Source organism: Motacilla alba, chromosome 6 (assembly GCF_015832195.1).
Source record: "Motacilla alba alba isolate MOTALB_02 chromosome 6, Motacilla_alba_V1.0_pri, whole genome shotgun sequence".
NCBI lineage: Eukaryota > Metazoa > Chordata > Aves > Passeriformes > Motacillidae > Motacilla > Motacilla alba.
Window position 1 is genome coordinate 5,933,811 of NC_052021.1, and position 21,312 is coordinate 5,955,122.

General features: G+C 43.0%; 1 protein-coding gene across 1 annotated transcript in view; it reads right to left on the reverse strand.

Moving 5' to 3' along the window:
- Window positions 1-11,813: 11,813 nt before the first annotated feature.
- IPMK (inositol polyphosphate multikinase) overlaps window positions 11,814-21,312 on the reverse strand; it is a 37,233-nt gene continuing 27,734 nt past the window's right edge. Inside the window, exons 5-6 of the mRNA XM_038140554.1 lie at window positions 18,376-18,457; window positions 11,814-17,437 (exon numbers count right to left, since the gene is read on the reverse strand). Of these exons, the coding sequence (XP_037996482.1) occupies window positions 16,803-17,437; window positions 18,376-18,457 (717 nt within the window). The 3' untranslated portion in view covers window positions 11,814-16,802. The remainder of the gene's footprint in view (window positions 17,438-18,375; window positions 18,458-21,312) is intronic.

Below are 21,312 nucleotides of genomic sequence, written 5' to 3' on the forward strand. Positions count from 1 at the left end.
TTCCATGCTGGCATCTCCAGCTGCTTCACTGCTGATCCCATTTCTCAGCTGTTCCTCACTGTCCAGCCTGACCACCTCAGCTCAGAAACAGCAGCCAAAAAACTCGCCAAAAACTCCCCCACCTCAGCACTATTTTTCTGCTTTTACCAGTTTTACTTTTTTGGTAGTCTTCACAGGTTTTCCCCACTGATCTTTCTCACTCTTCTCTGATTCAATAGCACACATTTCAGGGCACAAAATCTGCCTAATGAACATGGGCAGAGTCAAGAGCCAAAATCAGTAGTTTTATTCTAGAAAGAACGTTGGTATGAGAAACTCCCAGAGTACTCAGACCCTCAGGCTACATCTCCTAGTGATATTTCCTGCAGTGGCTGTCAGAAAACCTGCTCTGTGTTTTACGGAAGGCCTGTTCTGCTGTACAACAGCTTTAGAATTTCAGGCTCCCACAGTGGGTATGGGCTGGTCACACATGACCACAACCTGCTGGATGAGCATCTTTAGTCTTAGTACAAGAAGTCGTGTTAGCTTTTTCTGGGGCCATTTTCTCCAAGTTGAGAGTAAATACATGTCTTGGTCAAATATGAACTTCACAGGGGCTGGGGGATCACTGATGTGCCCAAGTCACACAGCCCTTGCTAAAGCAACAGCCTCCACAAGTGTTTGTTCCAGATAAGGAAGCCCCACCTGGCTCACATCACCACCAGGACATGTCTGACTGCAGGAGATGCCCACACCATGCTGGCTCTGTTCCCTTTGTTCTGTTCCAAATAAAACATTCTTTTCAAGTTAAAAATCTCTGCTTCAAGGAGCTCAGATTGTATTTTTCTTTTCATAGCTGCTCATACACTTGCTTCGTTCCTTATCCTCAGGTATTTTCTGCTTTTTAAGTTACAACAAACCAGCCTTTAAAACTTTTCAAAAGCCACTTCTGATGCAGTAAGTAGTTTTCTTTTGTCTATAACACAAAAGTCTTCAAGTTTAGTTATGTCAGTATATCACTACAGAGAGGAAGGCTACAATGTAACAAAGACTCCAATCTTCTTCACTCATATCCAGTAATCAGCAGATAGAAAATTAGCAGATGTTTAAAACAGCATCATTTCTGAGTGAGCCTTTCCATACTTACATTCACATGCAGGAATTAATTTGGAAACTTCAACTTAGTACAGCCTCATGGTTCTCCTGGCTGCAGGAACACAATCCTTTCCTGTTAAACACCACAGCATCGAGCCTCTTCCAAATATCTACTGCTGCCCTGAATTCCCTCTCTGGTAAAGGAGAACGCTTCTCAAAAAAGCAATTCTTTACATCCAGAACACTGCTGCCAGCTTAACAAAAATGGTACCAAAGAGTATCACCTCCATCACATCCTCTACACCTTCCCTCTGCCTTTTAAAGATTATTTCCTAGAAGCGTTTTTCCCAACAAAAATCTCTTCCCAGGTGCTTATTCTCACAAAACCTTTATTGTTTCTTTACATAAGGATGGAAAGCAAGACTGAGACTGGTGGTAGGAACTGAGGGACCTGCTGCCTGCTGTCCCAGGCTTGATACCCCTCCACAAACCAGACAAGCATCTGCTTCTCCCCATGTACAGTCTCTGCTAAGGCTTTTGCACACCATCTCCTGCTCCATGGATCAGCAATACCTGCATTTCTTGTCCCTGATCTATCTTTATCTAACATCAATTTGTATTCCCTTTTACAGCACACAAACTTTTATAGCCCCCAACAGGAACAAATTCTCCAGTTTCACTGAACTTGGTGTAAAAGACATTCTTGGCCCCAAACCTGCCAGCTAGTTCATGTTACATTCCCAGCTTTTGTATTAGGAGAAATTAATAAAGCCCATCCCATTAAATCAATGCATGCACAGATTACTGTAAAGATTAGTGCCCTTGGTATATAGGGAAAATTAGAAATGTTCAAAATTTCAGTCTGTGACTGAGAATCCTATAGTGTATTTGATGAGCTTAACCTAACTCTCTCTACACAACTTCTTTTCTTTCCCTAAGTTTACACCTGTCCTCCCCACACTGTGAAAGTGCTGCTCCTAAGAGGTGCAGCTGGGGTCAGAACCCCACCCAGCATCCAAATACCCAAGGAAAGCAACTGCCCCGAGAGGCTACAGTGGCTTTGAGGGAAGAATACAAGATTAAACACTAAACATACTTCCATTTTAAATTGCATTCTGAAGTCAAACAGCATAACTTTTTGATACACGTTGAATTTTTACAACAGGGCATCCCTGAGAAATAACCACAATCTCCAGAAGCTCTTCCAATAACAGAAATTTGGGCTCAGGAATTTTATGTTAATCTAATAAATATTTCTTAGGAAAAAGAAGCATGAATCACAGAATCCCAGAATGGTTTGGGTTGGGAGGGACCTTGAATATATCATCCTGTTCCAACTCCCCTACCAATGGGGCAGGAACACCTTTAGACCAGGTTGCTCCAAGCCTCGACCAATCTGGCCTTGAACACTTGCAGGGATTGGGAAGTGGCTGTATTTATCCAGCTTCTCTCACAACATCAGCCATAGTATATTTTTTACTAAAAATTGTGAACCAGAAACAGTCTAGGAGCACCATGAAAATGTACTTTATAAAAGCCTTAAAAGGCTCACTACTTTACAAGTAAAACCCATTAAAAAACGTCTTTTAACTTTTAAAAACTTAGTCATTAAAAAAAATTACAAACCAAAAAAATACAAAACTACCTAATACTTACCCTCAATACAAAAAAGGGACATTTTACTAATCACTATCCCTCAAAATTTTACATCAACAAGAAACCTCTATCAAGAAATTTCAAAAAAAACCCCACACACCGTTACATAACAAAACAAATAATAACAACTCAATCCCAAAAAACTCAAACAACCCAAACCAAATACTGTTTACAAAATCACCAATCCTCTCCCAAACAACCCCAATTTTTTAACCCCAAAAACACAATATAAACTAACAACTCCTAAATTAACATACCTTTTAAAAAATGCTTATCATTAATTTATACCCACAAGAGTAACTAATACTTCACAATGAAAACAAAACTTTTATATTATGAACAGAAAAAAATAAAATTTTTAAATTTTCAGTTCTTCCAACTATTACTTCAATCTATTACAACAAAAAGCTAATAGTTTCAACTCTTACTTACTATACTCTAATAAAAACTCAATCAAAACCACTAATAACTATTCCATTACCAAATCAACAGTAGGGTACCTTTTTACAAATAGAAAGTTCCTTGTTAATGTTTGGATCACTTTGGAAACTTTCTGCATTTTAAGGAGCAATTGTGACAAGAGTGCTATTTGCCAAGTTACAAGCCCAGATGCAACTTTTATACCATGAGAACTAAACAGCCAAGTCATGGTCTAGTGAAATGTCAGAACACAGGTTATGTTTGAAAGTTGGTGACCTGAGATAGTTATTCACCAAGGACAGCAAAGTAAGAGAAAATACAATTTTGAAGGACAGTATATTTGTGTGTATTTATTCCTGAAAACATGGAATAAGGAAAGGGCATCATGTGCCAAATAAACCCTGCAAGGGCTGGCACAGACAGTGGTAAAGCATTACTGACACCTAGTGCTACACCACAGCTTGTCCGCATTGAACATGCACTGCAGAAGCACCTATTTCTTTCTAATCCAAAAGGAGAACTCAAAGCTACACTTGAGACAACACTAAAATAACATTTTACTAGTCAGGACTCTTCCAATTTTGGCAAAGACTGGAAGCATCGTTTCACAGCCATGCACTACAAAGGAGCTGCAGTACCACCAGTTTATGGAATGCTTGCTTCAGCAAGATGTTGACTCACCTGACATTGTTTCAGCATAAAAGCAGGCAGCAGCTTGCTCACGGTCCTGAACCCTAATTTGGCCTGTGCTTGACCTTCCTCTACAGGTTCCTACAGAAATAGCCAGGAAGGAGGTGACAAAGTGCAGGGAAACCCTGCCAGATCAAAGCCAGGATTTTGTAGCAGCATAAGCCACATATCACTTCAGAAGGCTGCAAATGCCTGCCCTTCTTGTTCTTTAGCCCAACCTTTTAAACCCCTCATTGTTCCTGCATTGCACCTGTGGGCCCTCTCTACCTTTCCATGATTGATCAGTGCACCTCTGCACTCCGTGTCTCATTGCTTTTGTTATAGATACGTATTATAATATCGGTATTTCACAAATATTAAAATGGATATTATATGTGTAGTGGTAAAGTAACTTTGTTATAAAAATACAGTTTTTATTCCTATTGTTAATTAAGCTTCGACATAGTAGTGAAATTGCTGATATAAGCATGCTTGTGTTCAAATGCCTGCTCGGATGGGATAACATGCAGTGAACACAGGATGAGAACACCTGTAAAGATGTGCCAACTATCAGCACTCACCGTCTGAAGCCAGTGTGGACTAAGGCCCAAACACTGCAGGTGATAAGAATGGAATAAAACCGCAACCAAGGATTAAGCATGCTCGGAAAACGCAGATCCAAGGGAGGAGATAGGCTAAACTATTCTTGGAAAACGTAAAGTAGCTTGGGGAAAAGTTTACTATGCATAAGGGTCTATGAATATGCAACAGGCATAAAGGAAAAGGTATTTAAGGGGCTGAGTGCCAAGACACATCTGGCCGTTTTTAACCCTTTGCTTTATTTCTGTCTCCTACTCTCTTTTAATGAAACTTTTAAAATTTTACCTGGAAAATGAACCTTGTTTTTCACACTTTCAATGCTGTTCACCTGCTTCTCACAGCTGTTGGGGATGAGGCTCGGCCGCAGCCCCACTCCCAATCACCACGAACTGTGTGTCTGCAGGAGCTGAGCCATCAACCTACCCGACTGAACCGCATCGCTGGGACAGGATTCACTCCAGGACTTCAAAACCGATCCCAGTTTAGATGAGGGCAGCGTCCAGCAGCACACTGATGCGATAAGCTCCAGGCTCTACCTTTTTTGCACTCCCAAAACAGCAAAATAAGCAACACAAGGGAGTTCTGCCCCCAAACCCCATGTGTGTCCCCAGAGACAGCCCCTCCTGCCATTGCACAGCCCAGCCTGCAGCTCCCCTCAGCCTCGGGGACAATAAACGCCCCGTGAGCCGGGCTCCAAGGGCTGGAACAAACTCTCGGTGAGCCGGGCTCCAAGGGCTGGAACAAACTCTCCGTGAGCCAGGCTCCAAGGGCTGGAACATCCACCCCGTGAGCCGGGCTCCAAGGGCTGAAACAAAAACCCCGTGAGCCAGGCTCCAAGGGCTGGAACATCTCTCCGTGAGCCAGGCTCCAAGGGCTGGAACACCTCTCCGTGAGCCGGGCTCCAAGGGCTGGAACACCTCTCCGTGAGCCGGGCTCCAAGGGCTGGAACACCTCTCCGTGAGCCGGGCTCCAAGGGCTGGAACACCTCTCCGTGAGCCGGGCTCCAAGGGCTGGAACAAACGCCCCGTGAGCCGGGCTCCAAGGGCTGGAACAAACGCCCCGTGAGCCGGGCTCCAAGGCTGTGGTGCAGGCAGAGACCTGAGCATTGGCAAACGTGAAATTCACCTGGCGATGCGCAGGTAGTGCCCGCGGAACGGAGGGCTGCGGGAGCTGAGGCCGGCTCAGCACAGCCCTGAGGGCAGCCCCGGCCGCTTCCCACACGCACGCAGCGACCGGGCCCAAAGCGCGGCCTGGGAGCCGAGGGGTGCGCTAATGAGTGCTAATGGCTTCACAAACAAGCCCAGGGGTGAGGGCATGGGTGCCAACGCCTTGGAAAGGCGTCTTAAGGTCTCGGTATACCGACTTCAAGCCTCGGGTTTGTTACAGAAGCCAGTCTGGCTGTGAAACTGACAAATGGTCGGCACAAGCCTGAGTTTCTGAACTCCGGGGAAAATGACAGAAACCTCCAGAGAGAAAACCCTGCTATTCGAATAAAGCTGCAGGTGTATGGAAAATCACGCTATGAAAAGCCAGTGTCCATTTAGGAGACAGAGGAGTCCTGGAGGTTTGGGAGGACGCAGCCCGTTTTACCCTGAAATCCCGGCTGCACCTTGTCCTCTTCCTTTCCCCATCGGCTGAGGTTCTAGGAAGGTACAGCCTTCCCAAACCACCCACCTCATATTCCCTCTTGAACCTGTCATTTCCCCCAAAGTTCAGAAACTCAGGCTTGTGTGGGCCCGTTTGTGTGTTCAGGATTAAACTGTCTGGGTTCTCTAACAAACCTGTGCTTGAAGTCGGTAGAGACATTGAAACTGACATTCTTAATGTCAAAGACATTAACACTCATCCCCTCACCCATGGAAGTATTTGTAAAGGTGTATAACCACACACCTTTCCTATCATCAGCACACAGAGCCAGCGGCCCCCAGGGCTGGAACAGCCCTCATGCAAAAGGAGAGCTCTGCAACTTCCAGGTCAGCCTCTGACAAGACTTTTATCAGTGCTTTTTAGCCCCCAAAAAAAAAAAAAAAAAAAAAATTAAAAAAGAAAAAAAAGCACCTCTCAATACATAGTTAAGAAGCATTTGCACAGGTAGCTAAGTGCTAACTTCGGTCAGTTTTGGTTTTTAACGCCTCAGGTTTTAAATTTAACCAGCCCCTCCCCTAATCACCATCTCTGAAACAGCAGTAGTGCTTAAAAGCCATGACAATCTATTACCAAAAAAAAAAAAAAAAAAATCCACACCCACTGCACTTATTTTGTAGTTTTATCAATCCCCTTTTTGCCCTGTTCCAGAGGAAACTGATACTCAGCACGGAAAACAGAGGTGGTCTCACACACTGATGAAAACGACTAAAGCTTGACCAGCAAAGGCACAGGGGAATACTGCGTTCAGAGGCCTCAGTAACTACATTTGAAGCTTACAGGTGCAGGGCTAAGTAAAACTGTTTCATTTTTAATCACTCAAAAATAAATCTACCTTGAAATGGCCAACATGCCACCTCTTAAAAATTTCATTTTGGCTGAGAGGAAAAAAAAATAATAAAAAGAAACAGCTGTGCTGAAACTCTGAGCTTACAGCTCCCTCCAGAGTTTCCGCTGCTGGAGCCAGTTTGGAAACGCTGCTGTAAGTGCTGGTGGAGCTGTGAGTAACTCCCTCAAATTTTCACCAGGAAGAAGAAATTGTCCCAGCCATTCCCAGTCCTGTGACAATAAGACTCCCTCTGCTGGGACCAAAGCTCCTACTAATATATGTCAGTCACACATTGCACTAAACATGCACCCCTAGGAAAGTGCTCCTGAGTATTAGTAGTAATTAATATTTAGTCCAAAGAGTATTTACCACAAATCCACTGACAGAAGAGCTCTATTACTTTGCCACATCTGGTGAGATAATCCCATTATGTATAGATTGGTTTCTCTAATAGACATTTATAAAGCCAACAGATAAGCAGCAGCAAACCTGTCTTGGTCAGGTTTAATGCACTGTCTCCAGCATTTATTGAGGCAGAGCAGCTCTCCTTATTGTTGGCAGTATCTCAGCTGCTGCCTCCAAAGAAAATAGTTGTAGATCTCCCATCGGGGGAGAGAAATTCAGGGAGGTTTTCAGCAGTTGTTGTCTATAATACTGCTGTCTATTCAGGGAGGTTTTCAGCAGCCCACTCGGGAAATCCCCTTTGTCCTCACCTGATTGTACACAACACATGGAATATGTCTAGCACCATGGGAGCTCCACCAAATACTCTATGACAAGCCAAAATTTTAGCCTTATTTAACCAAATCTCCACTTTAACCTAAATGCTGTAGAAAGGACTGACAAGTGTTGTCTTTTTCTCCCCAAGTAATTGGAACACTGATTTTAAGATGTCTGACCTGAAGACATCCCACAGCTGAAACACAAATACACAGCATTTTCAAAAGGCTCCTGAAGAATGCAGAGCCCAACTTATGCATCTGAGTGGGGGGGGAGAAAAAAAATCATAAAAAAGAAAAAAAGAAAAAAAGATAAATCATCACTAGCAGCAGTGCCAGAAAGTGCAAGAGAACCTGGGAGGCTCCAAGGCCTCCCAACCACCCTGGCAGGCAGGAAAAATGCAGAAGATACTGTCTGCCCAAAAGCCCCAATTATTCTCTGTGTGTAAGAAAGCTGCATGATGCATTTCCCATGTTTAGGGTTGCACAAGCCTGAAAAGCTGTTAACATCTTTTGAAAGAATGTGCCAGTGGTAGAATTCAAAAGTGTCTGTTGGTGGTGAATTTAGCTCCTGCTGAAAGAAATACAGAGAAAGAGAAAAAAAAAACACCTGACACAAGAAAATAATCTCAAGATGTTCACTGGAAATGCTGGAACCAGACAAGCTGAGAGGCATTGAGCCAAAATAGGACCAGAATTTCTGTTACTACACTGTTAAGCTGGTGTATGTAGAAACTCTTTTTTTAAATTATTTTTTTGTTAAACTTCTTTTATTTCAATGCACTTTTCTTTAAGGGAGAATGCCCAGTTTCCTGTAAATTAATTCCTCCTCTTCAGCCTGGTGCTCTCTCCCTGCCCTTTCTTCAGCTGACTGTCCATTCTGCCTTGGGTTCTATGTAGATCTTTTCACTTGAGCAAAGCTAACATAATTGAGGACTGAAAGAGGAACCTTCCTTTCCTGGTGGCAATAAAGTTTTCATTATGAATACCTCCTGGTTCACTTCTCAGGCTTCCCTGGCTGTCCTGCTGACTGCTCTAACATATAGCACAGCTGCTTTTGCACAGGTACCAGGTGAGGTGGAAGCCTGTAAAGTGAAAAAAGACTCAATAAAGAAGTGCAAATCAAGGGCGTACTCAGGACTTCTGTATCTTGGCTATTTTCCTAGAGGCACACCAGCCTTTAAAAATGAAAGAATTCATCATTTTACTTCTCCTGGCAGAGTTTTAACAGTGTTAATACACTGGTGCTTCTGGTCATGCCCCAAGCAAGTGGATGTGGAAGCTGAGCTGAAGCAAAGCCTGACTGGTTATCGGCCTCTAGCAAGACATCACCATTCCAGGGGAGAGACTTGTAGCCTCCTTGCTCCAAATGTTGGGCTACCAATGTTTGAAATGGACACAAAAAGCTTCCAGGCAGGGTAAGAAGATGTGAGTTCCAGCTGATTAAATGTCAATGTGTGGTTCCAGTCAGTGGGCCAAATTCTGCAGGAATCCTGACTGAGGGGAAATGCAGGGGAAGAGCTGCATTGGAGCATTTTCTTTGTAGCTATTCCTGGTTTGTTTCTTTCTTTTGAAGAGTAATTCTGCAAAATTAGTGCTTGGGCATGGTACCTGTTTGACAGCTTCCCATCTGCTGGCCCAATTTATAGCCACAGAAAGTGCTAGAAAATCAAGTTTTTATTGCCAGCCACATTGCAGTTTATATAGCTGTGGAAAAATGGGCTGAACTCAATTCCTCCTTATGCTTTATCAACCAAAAAGTGTGCACTGACACCAATCCTTTACTGCCATCCAGGGCAACAGGCAATTGGCTGCCCTTCAGATACAGTGCACAACACACAGGTGGATTTATTTGCTCTGTTCAAGGTCAAATAAAGTGTAGAGATGGCCAGAGGAAAGTGTGTATATGGCAGTCTTTTACAGTTCTTATTATAGATTTCTTTTACCCTCGGATTCTGTGCTGGCCTAAACCACAAACCACAGTTACATTTAGAGGAAGTCTACATTTGGCAAGAAGGATGAAAAGTAAAAGCAAAAACAGCAGAGCAGCAACAGGAGATAAGGGAAATGTCTGATATTAAAGGTGAGACTTTTAAATGGCTGTCCAGGCCCTCCATTGTTAAGCAAACTTCCCTGTCTGAGCATCCAGGACCACTCTGACACTTGCACCACCTGAGCTGGACCGAAGCCCATTCACAGCTGCACCCCACACTCACACTGGGTTCCCCTATGGGCTCAGACCCAGCTTTTCCATGGCAGAGACTCAGACATTCAAATACTTAAAATACTTTAATCTTGATGCAATTACCAAATAGCAACTCCAGATGGTTCCTTCGAGGAGGCACCCCAAAAAAAGGAACTCTTGGTTTTTATCCACTCACAGTATGAGCACAAAAGTCTGAGGTCCTCTGCTCCTGCTGTGTCTCTGAGTGTCCGGTCCCCTGGCAGGGCCACAGGTCCCTGGGCCACTCATTACACAGAGGGTCAGCAGGTCACAGCCTCTGGCCCTGGGCTCCCCCGGAGCTCAGCCTGCAGCTCCCCTCAACCCACCCGCACTGAAAGGATTCTTTAACACCCATTCCCCTGCCATAGCCCCAGGCTTTCCTCCACACAGAAGAGGCACTTCTCTCCCTAAAAACGAGCCAAACTGAGGAAGCCAGGAAGGCAGAAAATTACTAATTTATGTGCCAGATAGGTGGGACTGTGGCATTTACCATCTGCCAGGCATCAGTCGCGCTGCACACAGAGGCAGTGGAACACAAACCCAAGGGCTGTGCTAGCAGAAACTCACAGTAGCTCTCTGCACTAAGGTTTGGTTGTCACACGGGGCAATATCCTGTCAGCCTCAACTCCGTGGCCACCCTTGTCACAGCACACGTCACAGCTGGGACAGCCACTATACAGAGCATCACCGTACAATTTCAGAAGGCTTTAAGCATTCCCCCATGCAGAGCAACACCATACCTGATCAGAAGGCTTCAGGTGTCTGTCCACACCAAGTAACACCATTCCACTTCAGAAGGCTGCAAACATCTGCTCGTCTTGTTCTTCAGCCCAGCCTTTTATCCCCTCACCTTGATGCACTGCAGCTGTGAGCCCTCTGTTCCCGGTGGGATTGGTCAGTGCCCCTGGGCACTCCATGGCTCATTGCCTTCAGTATCAGTCACTGCCCTGCACAGCTGCAGCCATTGGGGATGAGGCTCAGCCCCAGCCCCACTCCCAATCACCACAAACTGTGTGCCTACACATCCTGGATGAGATGGCCCTGTGTGGGGGCTCTGTGCAGCTCCCCAGCTCCTCTCCACATCTCCCCACATGGCACTTTCTTAGTCTAAGGCAGTTCTCAACTGCATCAGCTCCCTGAGCTATTTCACTGTGCAGCTGTTCCAACACACGTGTGTGAAAGGAAGGAGAGAACAGAGAGACAATAACCCCAGCCCTGACAAGTGATGTGAGCAGACAGCCAAGGAGTGTGATTCCTTCTTCACTTTAAACCAACAAGGAAATGGGGATTTCTTTACAAGAGTCTTCAGTGCATAACCACTATTCATTTTTTAAATTCAAAACACAAAAAACCTTAGATCCTCGCCATAATGTGGTTTTTGCCAGTTACAACCTCACTCATCACTTCTTCCAGTTCTGGAGCATGGGAAGAAAGGCTGCACAGAGCCATGGGACAGCACTTAAGGCTCCTGAACACATTTAGAAAGCTTTTTGTAGACAAGCAAGACAACACATTAAAAAAAAAAATCCAACATAATCCCCCCTCCCAACAAAACCAACTTAAAAGTGAAGCACTAAGGCTGTTCCTGCATGCTTTTGGAATTTGGGACCTGATGTTGGATGCAAAAGGACTTGTGATCAACAACATATACAGCCTCTTGTGGTGCTGTTAAGGATTTTCCAGGATGAGTTTAAAGGATTGTGGAATTTCTTTTTTTTATTATAGAGATGATTCTTGTATATCCCAGCAGGTATTCCCAACAAACAATAGCAATGGATGCCATGACAAAAATATGGTGGTAAAGCAAACCTGGTAAATCCAAGGGAAACCCATTACAGAGTGCACAGGAAAAAGAAGAAATAAAGATGGAAAGAAAGAAAGAAAGAAAGAAGGGTTCATCATCAGGGCAGGTAATAGTCAAGTAAACTTTTTCTCAACAATCTTCTCGTATTTAAAATAAACCAATTATACTTGCAAGTCACTTGCAGAAAATTTTAATAATTTGCCAAATATACAGCTATTAGAATGACCCTAAATATCACTAAGAATTAAGTTACAAAAGTTGGTAGATAGCACAGTACAATGTTCTATAAAATAAACATGGGTAATATTAACAATACTCCCTGTGGTCCAGGAATGTCAGAAAATAGAATGAAATTACAAACACATACAGATCAGAGGAGATTGAGGGGCAGCTTTAGACACTTGGATCAAAGAAACTGAGACTAGACTAGACACATTCATTCATCAACATAATGAATGTAGAACTTTAAATCTCAAAAACAATTAACAACACAGCATCAGGTGCAATTTCACATGGTTTCAGCTATGTTCCAGTACAGTTCCCAGAGGATTAAAGTGCCTTTGTGCACTGAAGTTTCATTTAGTCAGGTGCAACACACATTGTGTTTGGAAGTTACTTTCTTTTTTAAAAAGTGACCTGTGAAATAAAATAACTATTTGAACCAATGTCCATAATTCAAACTAAGGTGTTTTGAAGTCTGACTGCTACTAAATGTCATGTAACAAATTAAACCCCAAATCCACAAGGCCTATCTCCACTAAACGAGACCAGAGTAAAAGAGATTTATTGAAACACGTTTTCTGCGGTACAACCCTTAGTTTGCTTATTTTGCCCTTTGGATGACAGTTTTCTACTGCAGCTTCCATTTACAGATTGCTGTGAACATGAAAAACAGCCACAATTCGGCCCGTGGCTATGGTGATGAATGCATTTCCCAGATAAGATCCTGTTTTAACCCACTGAATAAACCCAGCACATTCTCTGTGGGACACCTCGGGATCTGCAGCCTTTGGGTCTTACCCATAGCCATTCCCTGTGCTACAGCACGGACCCAGTATCCTGCTCAGGGCTCCTTAGGAGGTCTCACTGTTCTGCTGTATCACCCCCTTAAACCCAAACCTCACCTGAACTGCAGTGAGGGAAGGGAAACTCCACACAGTTCAGCTGTCACTCACCTTGGTCCCAGAACATCCTCTGCAACTCATGAGGAAAGAACTCGCTCAAAGCCTACGATCCAGTCTCCCATCAGATCATGCTGTCCACCAGCACCACTCCAGCTCTTCCAGGGTTCAGTGTATTCCCACAGCATTTGAGGAATCTCACGGTGTTTTTCAGTTAGTGGCACTTCAAGAGGAGTTATGGGGCATAAGCTTTTTAGGAAATACAAATTTCCATCATGATGTCACCTGTGGCAAGGGCACTCGGGGGGAAACTGCATGTAGGGGGAAAAAAACTTTGAAGAAATTAGGAGGATGAACAACTAATCCTAACTTTAAACAGCAAGTGTGGATGTGAGTCTCCACTCTTCCAGCATCTGCCTACATTTGACTGTGCTTCACATCATGAAGGGAGCAAGTCACTCCAATGATTTTAGGTTCATAATGTGAACACTCCTGCACAGCTGACGTGGCCAGCACAGGCGACGCCGTTCCTTCACCTCTGCTGCTCTCACACCTGAGAAGGCCCATTTTAAACTCTGCACCATCCAGATCACATCAAGAGCTCTCAGCAGGTGAGGAAGTTTTACTGGGGGTCTAGATTTGTAGCATGTTAACATGACTTACAATATCACATGCACTGAAATATTTTAAGAACAAATGCACTTTGTTAATCAAATTAATGGAAAATAGTGGTTTTCTAATCTACTCAGTACTTTTAAAAGTTCTCCATGAAACTGTGAGATTATGGAAAAGAAAGCCCTGGTTATACATTACAGTAGAAAAAAACAAAACCGTGCAAGTTTCATCAGAATCACAACTACCAGTAAAGTCTCCAGTTCAGTTCATAAAACAAATAGATTAAATTATTTTAAGTATTTCATAGTGGTATAGTAACTTCCAATGCAATTTATGCAACGAATTTCACCCATATTCAAAAATACATTTGTAAATGCTTCTCATAAAACTTTATACAACTCAAGTTCCCCTTAGGTAATCCTACCCACAGTCCTCACACCACCTAGGCAGAAGCCTGTATTCATTCCCAGAGTCCATGAGTGACAATGCTGTGTGAGCTCTTCCTCTTTGAGAGTTGGCTCTGCTAAACCCAACTCTTATTGCTTAAAATATCAGTTTCCTCAGCAGGCCTAGCACCCAGCTACACCACACCAGTCTGGGGCAGCAACCCACTGTTTTATGGGACATAAACACCTAGAAGCCTTGAAACCACTCCTGTAAAGATTTCCATGTCATGGTTGCCTGTCCTGTATTCTTTGTCCAGAGAGCAAAAGGGGCATTGCTGAGAGGGAGGGAGATCAGTCCTTGAGAGTGCATCAGTTCAGTGACCCATTGTCTCCCTCTTCATCTTCTGATTAATCACATATTCTGTTTAATTATTTCTGTGAATACATTTCCACCTGCAACTGAAAACAATTGGCTCAGACACAAGACACTAGACACACCAAGCCTAAAATCTGCAAGAACAGAAGTGTGAATATGAGGCCTCTGCAGGCTCAAACTCACAGCTGGTAGTATGGCCAAACATCTCCACAGCAAGCTTTATTCACACAATTTCCAATAAAAAAATACTGTTGCTTCTCAAGCTACATTTTTAATCATCAGAAACACATTCATAATGACTACTGGTACAAAAACCATGATAAAATTTTTTTATTCAAAATATTCTGATAGGTTGACAATGTTCCAGGCATGTTACAAATACTGCCATAGCCAACAAAACAATCAATACTTAAAGAGCATTCAAACACTGAGGACATGTATCTTAAAGCAGAGACAGGAGAGTGCATGGTACTAAGTGCATACTAATCATTTTCCAATAACTGACTTGAGGAAAATGCCTCATTTCTCTGGTACAAAATGGATTAAAACCCAGAAGAGATGAATTGGAGAGAGCAAAAATGATGATGTTAAAAATGTTTTTGCCCATACTTTCCTATAAAACCTTGTACCTTTATCATACAAGGCCACTACCAGTCTGGACTACTCTAGTGTTGACTATTTAAGGGATAGAACAACAAAATCATAACAGAGAAACCAGTGACAAAGCAAACAAAACCACAAAATCTTTCTAGAATATGGCTTAAATTAATTCACAGGGAGTTGGGAATATATTAACTATAAGGTGCAAGAGAAATACCAGGTAGGAAAAAAAGTTCCTCTCTTCCTGGTACCTTCCCCCTCAGACTTCACTGTATCTCACATAAAAACTTTAACACACTGGTCTCACCCTTCCTGCAAGCCCCTTTTTCCATACTTCTAAAACATCATGTTACTAAAAGGTTGGTTTCATTCTTGAATGTATAGGCCAACATGAGTTCTAAAGTTGAAACCATGTAATTCTACACATAGTAATACCCTGTTTCTCCCAATTAACCCAAGTGCTCAAATAGAGCTAAAAATTCAGCTTTACTTAAAAGAGTGTAATTGCTTCAAAAAGTATGAATCTCTTTGTCACGTAGAAAACAGATGTCCAGTGAAGAACTTGTCAAGATGTGAACACAGCTGAGTGCATAGTGCAGAACATCATACAGAGAGAGCAGCAAGGCCACAGGGTCACTAAGTCCACATGAAAAAGATGTATGTTTCCAATGACCAAATCTATTCTAAAACATTTTCGTCCTGGAAATGCTTTAAGCATTAAAATCTTGCTCTAGGGATGGCAGGACTCCTCCATTCCCACTTTTCATACAGCTGACTGTAAAATGCATGGCAGCACAGCCACCGAACAGCATACAGAAGAGACACGCCTCAACTGCTTCGGATACATCATCCTGACCTCAAATATTCCATAAAAACGCTCAATTTTTCTTGTGAAAAGGAAGGAAACGGGACAGCTTTCATATTACACAGCTTGCCTGTGTGTCATTAAAGAAACCTGCAGAGTCTGGAGCCCAGGACGGAGAGCCACAGCTCCTGTGGCACAAGTGGTGGCACAGCTGGTGGCTCCAAGGCTGAACGATCTCGCAGGAGGCTCCTCTGCCTCTATTGCTTGAGGTTCCAGTCAGTGCTCCCCAGCAGCTGAAGCATCAAACACTCACTGCAAAAATGCAAGTGGCTTACAGCCAGCAGAGCTCTGCACTCTTACCCAAAACACTTGTTTCCCTATTCCACTAGTTTGCTTTTTAAAGCAATGTTGTTGGAAAAGGGCCATGAGAACAACAGAGGGAGACGTTTTCCTTAATCACAGCATCAGACACTCCATTAACAGACTGACAATCTCCTAAACCAAATTATTTCCTGGAACATCTTGCATTTGCCTCCTTTCACTCATTCTTAGGAACAAACAGCTTCTCTACAAGTTGTGCAGTTTAAGCCTGTTATGGTATTGTACTCCAGCACTTCCTTAGCACCTCAACACAAATTACATGGCAGCTCATCTGGGGTGAGCATCAGCTACAGACATCCACAAAGGGGGAAGGGCCAAAAGAACAACAATATTGTCCCATGACATGGAAAAGCACTTTGGGATGCACTGGCTTCAGGTGAGACTGCTGACTCAGAATGGGATTTCTCTCCAAGCAGAGTTACTCCAGTTATTCAAATACAGTAAACACAAGGGCAGTACTGAGGACATCAATCCTGCACCTTACAACTTTCAGTCTATTTTCTAAACACCTCTTAATGGAGATGTGGCTCAGTGTCAAGGCTAAATGGGCAAAAATGTCATCTATGCTAAAGTCATTAGAGGAACTAACATAACCCTTGCTTCTGGTAGTTCTTGGACTTAAGCCAACCACCTACGTTTCATTCTGTTAATTTACCTATCCCTCTTTATCTCAAGTATCTTCATCCTTTCACGCTTCCTAATTAACTATCAATATTTTTCCTGAGTGAAATTATAAAAAGTTAAACCCTTCTACCAAAAGTACAAAGACAAATAAAATATAGAACAATACAAACCCAGTTATACAGCATTACAAGTGCAGAAATTCTTCACGTTGTTGCTCTTTATCATTGGCCCCCAATAAAAAACATAGCAAAGAATTTAGTTATCCAAAATATTTTGCAGTACTGTGATGAGATTCTTCAGACCATAAATATAGCCCTCATCCTTTGTGTTGCTGGGAAACACATGAGCAAAATCGATCATTCTGACTTCGACCTTTGCACTTTCCTTGGGCTCTGCTGGCATGTGGTAGAAAACTTTTTCCAGTTGGGGTAGAACATTTCCATTCAGGTGCTCCTGCGTAATGCATGTGCTGGTTTTCCACACGTTGTCTTGCTCTGAGTCCTCAACTTTTAGCGAGAGCTGACTGTGGTGCCTCTTCGAGCACGCCTTTTTGTGAAGTGCATAAAATTTAGACAAGCCTTTACCTACAGAGGCTTCGATTTTTCCATTCTCTGTAGAATTTATTACATGAATATTATTATTATACTCCAATACGTCTCCACCTGACAACAGGCCTTTGGGTACTCTTCTCTTCTCTGCCAAGCTGACATCACTCAGCCGCACGGTTGTCGCTTGGCACGAACCTTCATAGACAAACAGCAGTGAGCTTGCGTAGAAGTTGAGTTGTGTCTGGCCCTCAAACCACTCCAAAATCTTTTCAACCTTCTGAATGCTGGCAGCTACCACGTCTTTTCTCAAGCAGTACCCACTGTGGAAAAACTTTGAGATGCCTGCAAGAAATACACACATATTGGGATTATTTTCACTTCTGAATGGAAAACAAAGTTGTTTTTTTTTCTTTTGGGATGAGAATAGTTCTTATTTGAAGGAACAGACACCATTCAGGTAGTTTCCCTTCAAAACCCAAAGTGAACCTAAGAACTCGGAGACCTTCAGTCACATCACTGCTGTATAATACTACAGCTTGGGCTTGGGTTGTAAGTACAAGTAAATGTATCGAGCACACAGTGAAAGAATGTGGTTCCTGCTCCCAGGTCAGCTGAACAAGTGTCTGGACAGTTTTGGGCAGGGACCATTAAATTGTCCATGCATAAAGAGGCTCAAGCAGTTTGTTATTATGAGTGTGTTTGTGTGTGTACCTTCTGTCCCATGCTGGGGGACAGATGAGCAGGTGTCAGCTAATAACAAATCTGCAATCCTTATCACCAAACAGCCCCACAATGGCAGCATTTTTATTAATTGTTAATGCAGAGCAACATGTGGATTGACTTCAACTGATAAAGTCCTTTGAATTGAAAGATGCTTTTGTAGTAGCTTTCTAATAGAAAATACACTTAAATATTCACAGAAGACAACTAGAGGAAAAAAAAAAGTGTTTATAATAAAAACATTTAATACTTTTACAAGATTTCTGTTTCATTCTAGTTTCAAAGCTGCAAAGAAGTTGAATTCTAGAATTCTCTCCCTAATTAGTAGTAAAAGAGACGTGAGGAGGAAATCCCTATGTTCTGCACTGCTGTTACAGCCAACTGCACACAATTTCAGGTTGACAGGCAGTTCAAATACTACAAGGAACAGCCCATTTGAGGATCTATGAGGACAAAAAAGGACTTTTAAAACAGGAACACCCAGAACAGTTTTTCCACACAATTCTATAAATCAGTATTTAAATGAAAAGATGCAAGCACACCCCAATTCCCTTACTTACCATCCTTTACTGTTTCCTTGGTCAAGCTCCTTCCATAGTGCTGGTTTTGTGTCTCATAGCTGTCTGAAGACACATGGTACACCTGAAAGAGGCAAGAAGGGGGCTCCCTATGTATTTTGAAGCACCAGTATTTCTGCAGAGCCAGAGACACCTCACAGACAGGCCACAAAACATTTAGCCCTCAGTTTTTAAGTTTCTTGCAATGCCCAGCAAAAAAAAGTGCTGTCCAAAACACTCCCTTCAGCCCTTGGGTTTCAAGCTACAGCTCTCCTGTGCTAGAGACATCCTGGTGGTGGCAAAAAGCAATGTATCCTGTACAATAAACTCTTTTATAAGGCCTTGCAAAGCACAACTGAGACCTGAAACTTTCACACTCCTACCTATGTTACTGTGGATGTTAAATCAGTAAGACAACAAAGCAAAAATTTCAATGCAATTATTCTGAGTTGTTAAAATTATAAAAGTATTTAGCACAAAAGCAAACCAGTAAGATTTACTGTATGTGACCACCAAGGCCCAGCTCCCTAAGACACATCTGCAACTGCCAGCACAAATGAGGCTGCACTAAATACATGGCAGCAGCCAGGCAAAAGCTGGTTCCAGCATCAACAGCAGTACTGCAGCTCTCATCTGAAAGGGAGGCAACTCACATGGGTACAGTTTTGTCCATATCAGGAATTGTACAAGCTTAAGAACTTAATTCAAAACTGCTTCACATATAGACATATTTTCTCTCACACTGAAATATTTCCATAGCAGAAACGTGCGAGGCAGCAAGGCCCAAGTATAATTTGTTTATGAGAGTGTAGACAATTTTTATTTGCAGAAATAATGGTGTTACCAAGCAGGCAGTTTGTCGCTGGCAGGAACTCGGTGCTTGGCACTTGTTCAGACCACCCATCCCTGTGGCATCCACCCCATGCACAGCCCTGCCCTCCCTTCACTGCTGTAAACACAGAGGATCCCACTGAATGAGTCAGGGCACACTGTTGAGGTGCCTGCTCCTCATCCCTCCTCTGGGGCCTTATTCTTGCTGAAGCCAACCAATAAAGTCCACAACAGCAAAACAGCAGCAATAAAAAGAAATATTACAGGAGCATTAAATAAAAAAAGGGAAATCCCTGTTTTCATTTCAGCCCACCACCCCGAAATGTCCTTCCCCCATACAAACAACAAAAAATGCAGTATGATTACACAGATCCCCACCTCCTGTTTTGCAAAGCAGCTGGGAAGAACAGTCTCAAATAGCTTTTATTTTGACAAAAAGACTGATTTTTAAGTCTCCAACCATTTACTGAAGTAAATAGTTCTCATTATTCTAAAAAAATAAAGAGCTGCAAGTCTAAATGTTTGAACTTGCTCAGTAGCAGAGACACTTCACACTGCTATGATACTTGGAGAAACCGAGGCCTCCATGCCTATGAAATGAAGAAGGCCATAGCAGAGAAGAGTTATTCTAAAACTGCATCTGACAACTGTGATTTTGGGTTCACAAGAACAATAATTTTTTCTCCACTTAGTTTTTGCTGGGTTTTTTTTCCAAAGCACATGAAAGAACTACCAGCATTCGACACAGAAACTCAAAGATTACTTATGTAAACACTTCAGGTACCAAAGTAACCTTCAAAAACATACCAGAAGTTTCAAAACTTTAAAGAGCTACAAGTCAAAGGCAGTTAAACAATAATATTGCTTAGAAAGAGAATCGAGAGTCTGAGGACTACATCTAAGTTTTCACTAACTGTGCCTTCATTTTAATGATATTTAGTGTTCTCATGTAGTTGGACAAGGGGCAGCTTTCTGCAGACATCAGCACTGCAGCAGTACCTGACCAAATCTTGTTTACCAGAACCTTCCTTATCTCTTCCCGTAGGAGCTGCAGTTTTTCTGACATGGGCACTAGCTCAAACATGCTGATTAAGATCTGCAAGCTCATTTTGTTTTCCAAAGAAATGCTGGAGCAGCACATCAGACCCTGCGCTTCTGAGCTGGGCTTCCCAAGAAGCCACCCCACCTCTTCTCATCATTTGAACAAAACCATTCCCCAAATGTCTTTCTGTATAGCTTACAGACACCGAGGCAGATGTGCATGCTGCATTAACAGCACATTTTTAACTATACAAAACAGTCAGTGACAAAGCACCAAGTCCCAGAGCCACAGGATGAGTGTCATGTATGTGTTTAACTGCCTTGTGCACTCAGAAGGCCCTGGGTCACCAAGAGGCTTGTCTGCAGCCAGTGGCATTAAAGGACAGCAGATCTGCATAATCACAAAAACCGTCTCTGACCACCACCTTGAGACTTTGCACAACTGCAGAAAGAGACTAGCTGAACATTCCTGGAAAACCTCACTCAAATACATATACATTACAGCCCATTCCCAAAGCAAGGGAGCTGAGAGCCAAGCTCAAACAGAAACAATCTCTCACCAGCCCCTGCTCCATCCTCACCCAGCCAAACACAGGGGAGGCTGTGCTGGAGGAGCAGGAGGCTAAAATCAACTTCCTATTTGACAGACCTCTTGCTCTACCATGCTTTTGTTCACAGGGCCACCACCAATCATCTGCTATTAACCCTTCCCAAAATGACATTCTGCCTCTGAGCCAAGCTTTTTCTGCATCCCTGTTGTTGCAGCTGTCTGTACTAGCCCATTTCTGTCAGAACAACAAGTCAAGCCAGATCTGTAACCTTAACGGCAGCCAAGGAATTATTACACAGGAAAATCTCATTTCTTGTCCACCTGCCACAGCTTGTTATGTGCCTGCTCTGTATCCACTGGCAGGTCTCCTGCAGAGTGCAAGACAAAGAAAACTCTTTCTATAAGCTGCAAAACCCTGCCTTCAAGAAACCTCCTGCTTCATCAGTCATTTTTCTATAATCTTACTGTTGTCAGTACCCAGCTGCTACCAAAGCTGGAGCCACAAGCTGAAACTGGGG